General features: G+C 39.2%; 1 protein-coding gene across 1 annotated transcript in view; it reads left to right on the top strand.

Moving 5' to 3' along the window:
* Positions 1-15,830, top strand: part of DNAH6 (dynein axonemal heavy chain 6) — a 243,147-nt gene that overhangs the window by 135,289 nt on the left and 92,028 nt on the right. The window contains exons 46-48 of the mRNA XM_053664561.1: positions 4,533-4,764; positions 11,393-11,545; positions 13,233-13,373. Coding sequence (XP_053520536.1) covers positions 4,533-4,764; positions 11,393-11,545; positions 13,233-13,373 — 526 coding nt within the window. The remainder of the gene's footprint in view (positions 1-4,532; positions 4,765-11,392; positions 11,546-13,232; positions 13,374-15,830) is intronic.

The following is a 15,830-nucleotide window of genomic DNA, read 5'->3' as shown; positions in this document are numbered from 1 at the left end:
TCTGTCCCCCTCTCAACGTACCCACAAGCCATCTCCTAACAACTTTTATGTCATAGCTCAGGCAGGCCCTCAGCCTGAAAGAAAAACATAACTGCAGCACTATGCTCCGAGAAACTTCCTGGAGAACAGACCAGATGATAGGCGAAGTCAGCTTAATTGTATTTATAATCTTTCTTTCTTTTGTGAAAGAAAATCACCAGGTTACTCAAGATATGCTTAAAATATTACAGGAGGAAATTAAAAGCCATTTGTTGAATGGGGAAGGTTTGGTTTTCAGATACACAAAGGACGGCCATGTGAATAATGATGTAGATGTGTTTTCTATTTTTCTAGAGAGGATTAGGAATTAGAGAAAATAAATTTCTATTTGTCATAAGTAAGGGCTTTTAAACACCCACTGCCGATTAGCTATGGAAAGGCTTTATTATGAACATGAATATTAGGGCAATTACTAAATATTCAGTGATTGAGCCAATACTATATTTATATTTGCTGATGACCTTTTGATTTAAGTTCTCTGCCACCCCCTTTTTCCAGCTGAGAAAACATTTTTTTACTTCAGGCCTATGCTTTCAAAGGGCAGTTTGCACCAGGTGGTTTACCCATCACATGCTCCCAAACGTGTCGCCACAGTACAAGAATGATAGTACAGATTTCTATATTAAAATACAAGGCACTGAGGGCTACATGGAGTTGGGCCAAGGAGGGGATGGGGTCAGGAAGAGACTTTGCTTGGGGCGATGGGTGCACAACACAGTGTGCAGATGATGTTTTACTGAGTTGAACACTTGAAACCTATATGGTTTTGCAAACCAATGAGTTCAATGAAAATGTGAGGCACTGCATAGGAGAGCCATCTCCCCCTCCTACAGTTGGGAAAATGTGACTTCAGAGGACTCTCAAATGGAGGGAGTTTGCTATCCACTGATACATGTAAGTCGACAGAAAAAATAAAACTGGGGAGCAGAATGGACAAATCATTTGTTTCCAGTAATTTCAGTTGAAAATAACAAATTACCATAATGCATGATAAATTAAGCAATACAAGAGTAACATGAATTACAAGATGCCTGTGACATTCAGTACTTCCTCCCCTGTAGGACACCAGTGCATCGTGATGGAGATGAACGATGAAAACGGTGTCTCTGGGTCTTAGCTGCTCTGGGGGAGCTGTTGGCAAAGGATACACGGGAAAGGAGTCCACGGCCCTCTTTTGTAAAGAGCCGGACAACAAATATTTTAGGCTCTGCAGGTCATGCTGTCCCTGTTGCAACTACTCAACTCTGCCGTTCTAACACGAAAGCAGCCACCTTCAACAAGTGAATGAATGAGCATGGCTGTGTTCCAATAAAACTTTGCTTATGGGAGCTAGTATTAGAATGTCATTAGATTTTCATATATCATATTACTTTTTGTCATTTAAAAATCTAAAAATAACTTTTGGCTCATAGTTTAAAATTCCAAGAAAAAGCCCCAAAACAAACAACAATGGTCAGTGGGCAGGGTCTGGCCCACAGGCCAGTGTTCACTGACACCTGCTCTGTGTAAAGCAGTGTCGCCAAGTCTGGGCGGAGAAAGAGCAGCTGCCTGAGTGGCAGGAGAGGATGCGAAGCAGGTGGAGACAAATTTGAATGTTTGGTTCTATTTGAGAAAACCTTGAATAATGACCTAGGAGTCTGTGGTTTGTCCTGGAGGAGCATTTTCTGATAAGTCTCTATATAGACCCCTGCTCTGTGCTCAGGCGACACAGCTCCTATCCCATCCTCCACCACCCATGGTGAGGGCACGTAGAACTATTTAACCCATGTTCTGTAAGTCACAGTTTTTAAGGTGCCTTAGAAGTTGAGTACTTCAGTACATATTATTTGGTAAAAAGTGTACTGAATTTTATATTTAGAATAAGAAATGACAGGTCTCCTTTTTTTATATAAATATAATTTTATTTCTAAACATTCATATTACCAAGATCTCTTTAATGATGTAACTATTGCATAAAGAAGGCATTTTTATAGTTTCTATAAGGCCTACATATGTCTACTTTGTTTTCTTTTTAAAAATATTATTTTTATGATCATATACTAAACACACTCATTACAGAAATTCAGAAAAGTTTCATTTACAATTCTACCCCCCTCACCCAGAGACAACTACTGTTAAAATTGTACGGTGCTTTCAAACATATTCATAAGCATATATTTTTTCAAATTGCATCATGGCACATATAGTTAAACATTGTGCCTTTAATACATTTGCCTCTACAATCCCGTGTAACTAATTAAATCTTCTTTTAAAACATGGCTTCAACAGCCACATTTATGCCATCCTCATTTATTTTCTGTTTGCTTTTCATGCAACCTCTTTGTTTCATGCTCTCCATCTCTCTCTCTCTCTCACATACACACTCTGAAAGGATTCTATTTGCAGTTATAAGGTATGTTTTTTAATATTGTTAATATATTAACAAAACATTAAAAAGACCTAAATGTTCATCACTAGGTAACTGGTGAAGTGAACTATGATATACCTATTGCTGTATTTACTAGCTTGAGATTGTCTGTAATGCAACGTTTAGCAAAACAATCACAAGCAAAATGTGTTGTTTAATTCCAGTTTGTAAACGTACACATACAAGTCAATGGACATAAATTCATTTCACAAAGATGTATGAAGCCCCTACTATGTGCTATGCACTGTTCCCATAGAGAGCAGCATAGCACTCAGGCCCTCGTGATGGAGTTTATGGGTGGTTGGGGGGCAGCAGTGGTTCCTCTCACCAGTTACAGTGACCATGTTTTACTTTCATAATTTAAAACTATAGTGAGCCATTATCCTTTTCAAGTAATTTAACCTTGTTTTCTCTAATTATCAGCATCATGAGTAAAACTAGATGGATATATAGATACATACATACATAAACTTCCTATAAAAGAGAAAGAAATTAAATCTCTTTTCTATTTCTCCCAAGATTTCTCAATATGAGATTGTAAATAATGACAATAATAATTTTAAAAAGAAATTGGTGTTATATTTGTATCTTTTTAAAGAAAAATGTATTAACATTATCATTACTTTATCATCTTAATAATAGTATATGGACTTGACTTTCATATATACTTCTCACTTTTACACTGAAATATTTTCCCCTTTCTTGAATTTTTAAACTTTTATTCATAGCTCTGTATATATTTTCAAGGACTCTTTTAAGACAGGTTGGCAGATACCTTACTCTCTGAGCAATAGCTTGCTTTCTGTAACTATTGCATTGTAAAATGACATCTTGTAAAACAGGTGCCTGAGGCCTCTCAACAAAATTTTAGAAATTTTTCTGATTCGTGTTAACAAGAATTTAAACAGAATTGAAATTGTGATATTAAAGTGAGCACTCAGAAAGGGGAGTCGCCTGTCCCTTTGGTAACAATCTATTACATCTGCTCTTTAAATGTGCACAAACTCTTCAGTTATGTCTAACATATGCATATGAAAGTAGAAATGTCTGCACATATGAAATAGATCCATGTATGCACACATACATGCATATACATATACACACACACTTTATTTTATACTTATAAATCTCCTACAAAATATTTTGTGTTTTCCCTCTCCTCTTTGTTTTTTGGGGGGTTTTTTCTTGCCCTCAATGACATCTGCAGATGTGTGGCCCCAGCTCTGGTGGCTTTTTCCATTTCAGTGACTGTTGTACCCAGCTCTGTGCCCTCTTGTCTCTCCTTCCGTAATTCCTGTTGTCTGTTCGTTGGTATCCCACCTGTTTCTCCCAGGTCTGTCCTCCTTATCTTCCGTTTTCTCTTGTCATTTTAATATCATTAACTCTTTTTCTCTGAGTTCTGGGTAAGTTCCTTAAGTTTGTTTTTTACTTGACCTATTCAATTTTCTACAGTATCCTAATTGCAAAGCTCATCTTCTATTAAGGTTTTCAATTTGGTGGTCATATTTTTTTCATCTCCATATAATATTTTTTTCTAAACTTGGATTTTATTCCCTCTTCTGAGTACTCACTTTAATATCACAGTTTCAATTTTGTTTAAATTCTTGTTAACATGAATCAGAAAATTTTCTAAAATTTTGTTGATATCTTATAGTTAATTCATTTTAGGTTTTTAGTGTTGATCTCTCCTTCTGAACTTCAATGTCTTTTTCTAGGTCCAATGATTTTTTTTCGTGCTCATCCATATAAATGGAGATCTGGGCTTGCCAATATAATGGTTAACATAAGTAATGGCCTAGATCACCCAGGGCTCCTAACAAATTCTTTCACATCTTGAAGAAGGATGAAGAGATTTACTTTACTCTAAATTTTCATGACCAAGGCTAACAGCCTAAAGAAAATGGAGGAGAGATAGATATAAGGAAAACCAACTGTAAACCTCAGAAATACGCTCCTCTTTCTTGTGGCCTTTTGCTCAGGAATGACACTTGGCTGGCCACCAGCCTTCCCCACTGGGGCAGGCCCTCTGAGAAGAAGCCACATCTGTATACTTGAAATAAATCTTTCTCTGCTTTGCTTCTTGCAGAATTGCCCGCATGATCCGTCAGGAAAGAGGCAATGCCCTGCTCGTTGGAGTAGGAGGCACAGGAAAGCAGTCTCTTACAAGGCTTGCAGCTCATATATGCGGTTACAAATGTATGCAGATTGAACTGAGTCGGGGATATAATTATGACAGTTTTCATGAAGACCTGAGGAAGTTGTACAAACTGGCTGGTGTAGATGACAAGGATATGGTTTTCCTCTTCACGGACACACAGGTATATATTCAGTAACCAAAGGGTAAGAACAAGAAAGTATGAGTGGTACAATCACCTAAGTGCTTAAATAGTTTGTATGATGCAGTTTAAGCACTTGTTACCTCTGATAACAAATTTCTTGGACCTTAAAAAAGACTTTTATAACACATTTTTATTTATCTTACCATCTACTGTTTCACCCTTTAAATTCTAAGTAAGTATATATTGGTCGAAAGTTAAGGGAATGAGAAAGGTTTTAACTTTTCTTTGAGGGAAAGGATGTAGATAGCAAAAAGTAATAAACTGTTTCTGTAGAGGTAAATATAAGAGTAACTTCTTAAGTGAAGTCAATTAGGGAAATAGAATTTACTCAAGAAAAAAAAATAACAGCTATATTTTAGGGTTAAATTAACATTAAAATTAAAATCAGATTTATAGGGGACTTTGGGCCAAGATGGAGGTGTGCGTAGACACACTGTGCTCACTCACACAACCAAAATTAGGACAACAAAAATTTTAAAACAACAACAAAAAAACCCCAGTACTGACAGAAAATTGAACTGTATGGAAGTCCAACAACTAATGGATTAAAGTAGACACATTCATCCAGACCAGCAGGAAGGGTGGAGTCTGGAGGCCAGGCAGAGAGGACTTGCAGCAAGGCGACAGCTGGCGGACCCAGTGAGGCGGCAGATCATGGAGGGGCACGGTACAGGAGGTAGTCGGCGGACCAGATGGTCCCACATTTGCACACACAGGTAAACCAGGCAAAACTGCAGCATGAGACAGACCACGCAACCCAGGGTCCCAGCACCAGGAAATAAAGCCTCAAAACATGGATTGAAAACACCTGTGAGGGTTGACGTGCAGGGAGAGACTCCAACCTCACAGGAGAGTTCGTTGGAGAGACCCACAGGGTCCTAGAATGTACACAAACCCACCCACCTAGAAATCAGCACCAGAAGGGTCCAATTTGCTTGGGGGAAGTGGAGGAAGTGACTGAAATCCAGCAGAGAGTGAAACAAGCACCATTGTGCTTGGATCCCTCCACCGCAGTGTGACAATCCAGTGGCTGAGTGGCCCCACCCTGGTAAACACCTAAAGCTCTGCCCCTACTATGCAACAGGTGCATCAAGACAAAAAAAAATGGCCCAAATGAAACAACAGATCAAAGCTCCAGGAAAAATACAACTAAGCAACAAAGAGATAGCCAACCTATCAGATGCACAGTTCAAAGCACTGGTAATCAGGATGCTCACAGAATTGGTTGAATTTGGTCACAAATTTTATGAAAAAATGAAGGCAACACTAAGTGAAATAAAGGCAAATGTACAGGAAATTGATAGTAATGGGAAGGAAACTGGGACTCACATCAGTGGTGCAGGCCGGAAGGAAGAAAGAAACATCCAATCAGAAAAGAATGAAGAAACAAGAATTTTAAAAAATGAGGAGAGGCTTAAGAACCCCCCAAACATCTTTAAACATTCCAACATCCAAATTATAGGGGTACCAGAAGGGGAAGAGGAAGAGCAAGTAGAAAAGTTATTCGAACAAATAATAAAGGCAAACTTCCCCAAACTGTCAAAGGAAATAGACTTCCAGGAAGTATAGCAAGCTCTGAGAGTCCCAAAGAAGGTGGACCCAAGGAGGAACACATCAAGGCACAACATAATTACATTAGCCAAGATTAAAATGAAGGAGAGAATCCTAGAAGCAGCAAGAGATAAGGGGACAGTTACCTACGAAGGAGTTCCCATCAGACTGTCAGCTGATTTCTCCAAAGAGACCTTTCAGGCAAGAAGGGGCTTGAAAGAAGTATTCCAGGTCATGAAAGACAAGGATCTACATCCAAGATTGCTCTATCCAGCAAAGTTATCATTTAGAATGGAAGGGTAGATAAAATGCTTCTCAGATAAGGTCAAGTTGAAGGAGTTCATCGTCACCAATCCCCTATTATATGAAATGTTAAGGGAATTTATCTAAGAAAAAGAATATTAAAATATGTATAGTAAAATGACAGCAAACTCACAATTATTAACAACCACACCTAAAACAAAAACAGAAACAAACTAAGCGAACAACTAGAACAGAAACAGAACCACAGAAATGGAGATCACATGGAAGGTTAGCAACAGGGGAGTGGGAGGAGGAGAGAGGGGGAAAAGGTACAGAGAACAAGTAGTATAAATGGTAGGTAGAAAATAGACAGGGGGAGGGTAAGAATAGTTAGGAAATGTAGAAGCCAAAGAACTTATATGTATGACCCATGGACATGAACTAAAGTAGGGGAATGTGGATGGGAGGGGGTGTGCAGGGTGAAGGGGAGTTAAGGGAGGAAAATAAGACAACTGTAATAGCATAATCAATAAAATATATTTTTAAAAGATGTTCAACATTATTGGTCATTGGGGAAATGTAAATAGATTGATTGATAGATAGATAGATAGATAGATAGATAAAACAAATGTGAATTGTAGCATCAATGACCTAAAATGTGAGAGGAGGAGAATTAAAAGTGTAACGTTTATTAATACTGTTGAAGTTAAGTTGTTATCGGTTGAAAACAAAGTGTTATCATTTTTAATTATTTTATTTAAGCCTCATGGTAACCACAAGGGAATTACCTATAGTAATTACACAAAAGAACATGATAAAGAAGTCGAAGTATACTGATATCAAAAGACATCAAAGCACACAAAAAACAGCAGGATACAAAACAAGAACAATGTATCTACAAAGCATCCAGAAGACAATTAATAGAATAGCAATAGTAGGTTCTTATCTCTTAATAATTACTTAAATATAAATGGTTTAAATTCCCCAGTCAATAGACATAGAATGGCTAAGTGGATTAAAAACAACATCAAAAAAAAAAAACCAAGATTCAAGATATGCTACCTGCAAGACTCACTTTAGCCCTGAAGACACGTAAAGACTGAGGGTGAAGGGATAGAAGAGAGATTTCAAGTAATGGAATCCAAAAAAAGAAGTAGCTATATTTAAACAAAGTAGTCTTTAAACTAAAAATGGTTTTTAAAAAGTCATTACATGATAAAGGAGTAAATCCATCGAGATTGTGTAAATATACATATTTATACATCTAAAAATGAACCAGTAAAATATATAAGTCAAAATTACATAGCTAAAAGAGAAATAAACAATAATACAGTAATAATTGAGGACTTTAATACCCCACTCTCATGATGGCTAGACTATCTAGAAAGAAAATTAATAAGGAAACCACTGATAGATCAAATGGATTTAACATACATATGCAGAATGTTATATGCAACAGGGAAAAAATACACATTCTCTTTAAACACACATGGAACATTTTATAATATAGACCATATATCAGGCCAAAAAATAAGTCAGCAAGTTCAAGAAAATTGAAATCATGCGAAGTATCTGCTCTGACACAATGGCATAAAACCGAAAATCAATAACAAGAGGAAAACTGAAAAATACATGAATACATGGAAATTAAAACACATTCTCCTGATCAGCCAGTGAATCAAAGAAGAAATTAAGGGGTAATTTAAAAAGTATCTAGAACATGGGGGCATAGGTAAACATGCTTTACCTCCTCACACACCTACAGCAAAATTTAAACTAGACTACAAAACAAGTGTCACCCAGATTCATCAGAAAATTCAGCTGTATGTAAGTCTAACAACCAAGTATTTTAAAAATCCACATTCATCCAGATGGGTAGGAGGGGTGAAGATGTAGCGACACTCACAGAGGTGGAGCGGCATGGAGATGGGGAGTGGCACAGACAGTCATGGAGACTGAATGGGCAGCCCCACATTCCTGTGTGGCAGATAAAATCAGTAGGGATACCTCAGGAGTGAGGGATCCCAGCCCCAGACCAGACCAACCAGCCCAGGGTTCCAGTGTCAGGAAGATAAGTCCCATAACTTCTTACTAAAAAGTGGGGTTTGAGGGTTTAGGCGTCAGAAGAAACTGCAGAATTCTCAGGAGACTCCTCTTAAAGGGGCTTCGATAGTCTTAGGACTTACACAGACCCACCCTCTCTGGGATTCAGCTGCAGCGCAACAGCTGGAAGGGCACCAGTGCCTAATGGGGAAGAAGTGAAGTAACTGGCAAATGGGTGAGTGTTCAGAGACAGCTTTGTCCCAGGCAGGTGTCAAGAGGCCAGACAGCAGCATTGTCCCTTCTCTAAACTCTCCTGCACACAGAGCCACAGACCAGTAACTTGAGTTGCATGCCCTCTGGTGATTACTTAAGGCTCCACCCCATACAACATACAGGTGCCTTTTCTACAACAGAACACAATACTAAGAGGGTCAGAGCAGCTCTGCCTAATACACAACAGAGGCTGCCAAAATGAGGAGACAAATAAGCATGGCCCAAATGATAGAACAGATCAAAACTCCAGAAAAATGCCATTGCTCCCTCTCCGACCTCCCTCCACATACAGCATCACAGCCCCGCCCTGGTGAACACCTAAGGCTCCGCCCCTCATACACAACAGGTGTGACCTGACCGAAACATTATGGCTCAAGCAGAAAAACAGCTCAAAGCCCCAGAGCCAATACTTCTAAGCAACAAAGAGATTGCCAACCTATCAGATGCAAAGTTCAAAACACTGGTGATCAGGATGCTCAGAAAACTGGTTGATTTTAGTCACAAACTAGATGAACAAATGAAGGCTACACTAAGTGAAATGAAGCAAAATGCACAGGGAACCAATAGTGATGGAAACAACACTGGGAGTAAAATCAATCGAGTGGACCAGAAGGAAGAAGGAAACATTCAACCAGAACAGAATGAAGAAACAAGAATTCAAAAAAATGAGGAGAGTCTTAGGAAACTCCAGGATATCTTTAAACGTTCCAACATCCGAATTTTAGGGGTACGAGGGGGGAAAGGAAGAGCAACAAGTGGAAAACTTATTTGAACAAATAATAAAGGAGAACTTCCCCAATCTGGCAAAAGAAATAGACTTTGAGGAAGTCCAGGAAGCTCAGAGAGTCCCAAAGAAGGTGGACCCAAGGAGGAACACACCAAGGCACAACATAATGACATTAGCCAAGATGAAATGAAGGAGAGAATCCTGGAAGCAGCAAGAGATAAGGAGACAGTTACCTACAAAGGAGTTCCCATCAGATTGTCAGCTGATTTCTCAAAAGAGGCCTTACAGGCAAGAAGGAGCTGGAAAGAAGTATTCCAAGTCATGAAAGACAAGGACCTACATCCAAGATTGCTTTATCCAGCAAAGTTATCATTTAGAATGGAAGGGTGGATAAAGTGCTTCTTAGATAAGGTCAAGTTGAAGGAGTTCATCATCACCAAGCCCTTATTTTATGAAATGTTAAAGGAATTTATCTAAGAAAAAGAAGATTAAAATGCATGTATACTAAAATGACAGCAAACTCACAATTACTAACAACCACACGTAAAATAAAAACAAACTAAGGAAACAACTAGAACAGGAACAGAACCACAGAAATGGAGATCACATGGAGGGTTAGCAACAGGGGAGTGGGAGGAGGAGAGGTGGGGAAAGGTACAGAGAATAAGTAGCATAGATGGCAGGCAGAAAATAGACAAAGGGAAGGCAAAAATAGTATGGGAAATGTAAAAGCTACAGAACTTAAGACACATGGACATGAACTAAAGGGGGGAATGTGGGAGGGAGAGGGTGAGCAGGGTGTAGGGGAATGAAGGGGGAAACGGGACAACTGTAATAACATAATCAATAAAATATATTTAAAAAAAAGAAAACCTGAACATAAAAAATTGCTAGTAAAGAGAGGGAAACAGTGATCAAAAATCTCCCAGTGAGAAAAAGCCTAGGACCAGATGGCTTCACTAATGAATTTCACTGAACATTTATAAAGATGTAAGATTGATCATCAGAGGACTACAAATTAAAACCACAATGAGATACCACCTCACATCTGTAAACATGTCTGTCTTTAATAAATCAACAAACAACAAACAATGGCAGGGATATGGAGAAAAGGGAACCCTAGTGCACTGTGGGTGGGAATGCAGACTGATGCAACCACTGTGGAAAAGAGTATGGAGTTTCAGCAAAAAAATAAAAATGGAACTGTCTTATGACCCAGAAATTCCACCCCTTGGAATACATCCAAAGAAACCCAAGACAGTAATTCAAAAGAATATACACACCCCTATGTTTATTGCAGCATTATTTATAATAGCCAAGGTTTGGAAGCATCCTAAGTGCCTTTTGGTAGATAAGTGGATAAAAATCAGTGGTACCTTTACACAATGGACTACCACTGAACTGTTAAAAAGAAGGAAATCTTACCTTTTGTGACAGCATGGATAGACCTAACAAGTATTATGCTAAGTGAAATAAGCTAGTCAGAGAAAGACAGTTGCCATATGATCTCACTTATATGTGGAATCTAATGAACAAAATAAACTAACAACAAAATAGAAAGACTTGTAGATACAGAAAACAGACTGACAGCTATCATAAGGGAAGGGAGTAGAAGGCTGAGTGGAAAAGGTGAAGGGACTAAGCAAGGAGAAAACTCATAGACACAGACAACACTATATTGATTACAAGAGGGAAAGAGGGTGGGGTGGGGGAGGTAGAAGAGGGTAAAGGTTGAATGGGTTACAGTGATCACTCTGCTTTCTTCCACAGATTGTAGTAGAAGAGTTCCTAGAAGATATAAACAACATCTTGAACTCAGGTGAAGTGCCTAATTTATTTGAAAAGGATGAACTGGAGCAGGTTTTAGCAGCCACCAGACCAAAAGCAAAAGAAGTTGGAATTTCCGAGGGCAACAGGGATGAGGTAAGACATCTGAGAATGGCTATACGGCTTTATGAAACAAAAAGTTCCTGCTTTAGCCTTTTGAAAAAATACTCCACAAATCTCCTTAAGGAGTCTGTGGACAGAATTTATTTTTTAATATAATTGATTTCATTCGTAATCCTTGATATTTTATTTCCTGCATTCAAAGCGCTGGTTCACCAGACTCTCGGAGAAGTACATGGAAAGCAGAGACCCTACTGCCCCCACTGAGGTCATAGTCTTGTGCAAACTGTACAGGTTCTTTCATCCTTCTTTAAACACAAACTTATTTCATATGCTCTCAGTGTCCTTCCTCCCTTGCTTAACAGCAAGATTATGGCACAACTGAAATAGAAACACATATTCATTCTCTCTGTATCTATCTATCTATCTATCTATCTATCATCTATCTATCATCTATCTATCTTTCAACACAGCTGCTGTCCACTTCATTTCTCCAGCACTTCTCTGGGTTCCATATACTGTTATTTATTTACCCCACTTTTTTTCTTTCCCCACCTTCTTTAACTTTATGGCCATTCTTACTCATGTTTTCTGTTGTCCTTTCATGAGAATTTTCTCCAAAGCTGGGTCAGGGCTTATAGGTACAAAGAGCAGGGTTGACTTCAGCTAGTATAAGAAGAAATGGCTTTATTCAAAGCATACAGTCATTGGGAGGGCCACAGAAAGGGATTCCAGGCTGAATTCCTTGGAATGAATATGAAATACACACTGTAGAAGTCCATGGTCAAGGAAGCTGCTGGTTCTGCCACACCATTCCTGCTGAGCCAGGGAGCCCTAAACCACTCAGCAGGCTGCTGCTTCAGCTCCAAAGTCATGCACCCTTCACTCCATCAGGAAGCAGCTGAAATAGGAGCTGTTGGTTTGCAACCTTGGAGTTCCTGGGGGGGGATCTGAAATTGGCCCCTGTACACAAAGAGCAAGGAGAGACTGAAGAAAGAGGCAGACCACTCCTGACTGGTAGGTAGCAGGCTTAATGAGAAAGGAAGCTGACGTACAAGGCTTTCGTCCTGGGCATCTGCAAGATAAATAGATCTCCATACCTGCCCACCAGAATCTTAAAAGTTTATATAGAGTTCTTTACTGGTTTCAGTCATGTATATTGTCCAGATAGTCTCAACATGTTGCTGTCTGAAGAATTTGTCCTTGAAATGGCTTCCACCATGGGGCAGACCATACAATCTGAGGACAAGGAAAAGGGGCCAGCTCATGGGTCAACCAGCAGTTACATCCTTTCAATGACCTCCTCCATCAGGAGCCGCATCAGTAAATTGTGGCTCCAGGTCCATACCACTTCTTCCAGACTCTGCACCTGCAAAAGTTACTACCCTACACACTGTCTCTCTCCCCCAATGGTCCTCTAGTCCAGAACAAAACCTTGTATAACTGCTTTTCTTTAATTATTCAAGGGGTCTCTGTAAAAGCAAACTGATGAGGAGGACCTTCATCACATCCAGAACCTTAGGTACAAAAGAGTCTGAAAAATGTCATTTTCAGTCTGCATGAGAGAAAGGGGTTGGAATGGATGTTAAACAAAATAATTCACATACTTACTTCACTAACATTTTTAATTGATATTGGTAGACTCAGATGCATTAACCAACACTTATTTTCATTGTTGCTTCACTGTTATTTCAAATAGAAAAATTATCTTTTTTTTGGTCAGGTGTTTCAATACTTTATTAGCAGAATCCGTCAGAAGCTGCATATTGTTCTCTGCATGAGCCCTGTTGGGGAGGCCTTCCGGTCCCGATGCCGGATGTTCCCATCCCTTGTGAACTGCTGCACCATCGACTGGTTTGTCCAGGTTGGTGACTTTTCAGGATATCTCTTTGAGAAGCTGGACTTGCTTGATTTTAAAGGAGTAAAATTGCATTTGCTTTAACGCCTTCTAGGAATTCAATCATATGCAAGGGGTACAATGAAAATTATCAAACAAAGGCAAAACAGAATTCATAAAGAAAGAGGAGACTAGTGAATTTAGCAATGCAGAAGTTAACAGTGATCTTGACAAGAGCTATTTCAGTGGAATGACAGGAGATAAGGTTTAAAAGAGAAGAGGCAAGTGGAATCAGAGACAATGAGTACAGTATTGCCCCCTTATTCACAGTCTCACTTGTCATCCATCCTCCACAATTTCAGTTACCTGGGGTCAGTCTCAGTCCAAAAATATTAAATGGAAAATTCCAGAAGTAAATAATTTGTAAGTTTGAAATTGCATGCCATTCTAAGCAGCGTGATGAAATCTCCCACTACCCTGCTCTATCCTTCCCAAGACATAAGTCATCCCTCTGTCCAGCAAATCCACACTCTGTATGCTCCCCACCCATTAGTCACTTAGTAGCTGTCCCAGTTATCAGATCCACTGTCAAGGTATCATGGTGCTTATGTTCAAGTAACTCTTATTTTACTTAATCACGGCCCCAAAGCACAATAGCAGTGATATTGGCAGTTTGGATATGCCAAAGATAAGCCATTAAAGTGCTTCCTATATGTAAAAAGGTATGTATGGATAAGGAAAAAACATAGTATGCATAGGGTCCAGTACTATTTGCAGTTATAGGCATCCAATGGGGTCTTGGAAAGTGTCCACCACAGATAAAGAGGGACTACTCAGCTCTTTTAAGAAGTTTTTTTCCCAAAGGAAGACTAGGAGGTGGGTAATAGCTGGAGGGGTGTGTGTGTGAAAAGTATTTTTAAGTGAGAAACACAAAGAGCACATGTGTGTGTGCTGATGGAAATGGTCCAGAAAAAAGAAATATATTCATAGTGCAGCAGGCAGAGTTAAGTGTTGTTGGACCAATGCCTTTGAGTAGACAAGAAAGGATGGAATTGAGTCATCACCGGAGAGGCTGACATGGGCAGAGAGCACGTACAACTTACCCCAGAGTGACAGGAAGGAGGGAAGAGTGTATGAGCACAAATGCAGGTAGATGGGAAGATTCAGTGGGTGGGAGCTCACTGAAGGTGAGAATCAAGGTCATCAGCTGAGAATGAAGAGAAAAGAGGAAGTGTTAACAGTCTGAGAAAGTAGTATAGGGTGTAAAATGCTCAATTAGTAGAGTACATTAGGTCTGCGTTAGAACATGCAGGAGGATTTGTGGGCTACACTGAGAACCCACTCCAGCTAGTTGCTATGAATGTAAAGTAAGGTCAGTCAGCATGGCTGTGTTTTTCTCCAGCCATGCTCAGCTGCACAGTCACACACATAGGGTAATAGCAAGTTGCATTTGACTAAGGTTCAGGTGAGCTCAAAGAAACAATGGAGGAACAAGGGAATTGAGGTGAGCAGGACAGTGACTATAATAATGATAAACCTGAAGTCCAAATGGCATAATAAACAGAGTGAGCACATGAGGTCCTCATAATGTATGTGATTTTATTCATGGAATTATCCAAGAGACACCTAGTCATTTATTCATTAATCAACAGATAATTATCAAACAATTTCTATGTGCCAGACACTGTGCCAAGGACAGCAAATGCAGACCCAGACCCCCTCTAATGAACACAGCCATTCAGTTCCTTAAACACCATAGACATAAGTGGGAGTTAACTAGGTGAAAGAGGGGATAAGGTAAGAAAAAGTTCCAGAGCTTTACAATTTTTTCTTTTTTTAATATATTTTATTGATTATGCTATTACAGTTGTCTCATTTTTTCTCCCCCTTTTCCCCTTTTCCCACTTCCCTACCCCCACCACCATCATTCTCCCACCTTAGTTCGTGTCCATGGATCATACATATAAGTTCTTCAGCTTCTCCATTTCCTATCCTACTCTTAACCTCCTGCTGTCTATTTTGTAGCTACCATTTTAGGCTTCTTATTCCCTGTACCTTTTCTTCCATTCTTCCCCCACCCCCTCCCCACTGATAACCCTCCATGTGATCTCCATTTTTGTGAATCTGTTCCTGTTCTAGTTGTTTGCTTAGTTCATTTTGTTTCTGCTTTTGCTTTTTTGGGTTCAATTGTTGATAACTGTATGTTGTCATTTTACTGTTCACAGTTATTGATCTTCTTCTTTTTCTTAGTTAAGTCCCTGTAACATTTCATATAATAAGGACTTGGTAATGATGAACTCCTTTAACTTTACCTTATCTAGGAAGCACTTTATCTGCCCTTCCATTCTAAATGATAGCTTTGCTGGGTAGAGTGATCTTATGTGTCAGTCCTTGCCTTTCATGACTTGGAATACTTCTTTCCAGCCCCTTCTTGCCTGCGAGGTTTCTTTTGAGAAATCAGCTGATAGTCTTATGGGAACTCCT

This window comes from Artibeus jamaicensis, unplaced genomic scaffold, assembly GCF_021234435.1.
Source record: "Artibeus jamaicensis isolate MK-2021 breed Jamaican fruit bat unplaced genomic scaffold, CSHL_Jam_final contig_384, whole genome shotgun sequence".
Lineage (NCBI taxonomy): Eukaryota > Metazoa > Chordata > Mammalia > Chiroptera > Phyllostomidae > Artibeus > Artibeus jamaicensis.
This window is presented reverse-complemented; position numbering and strand designations above follow the sequence as displayed.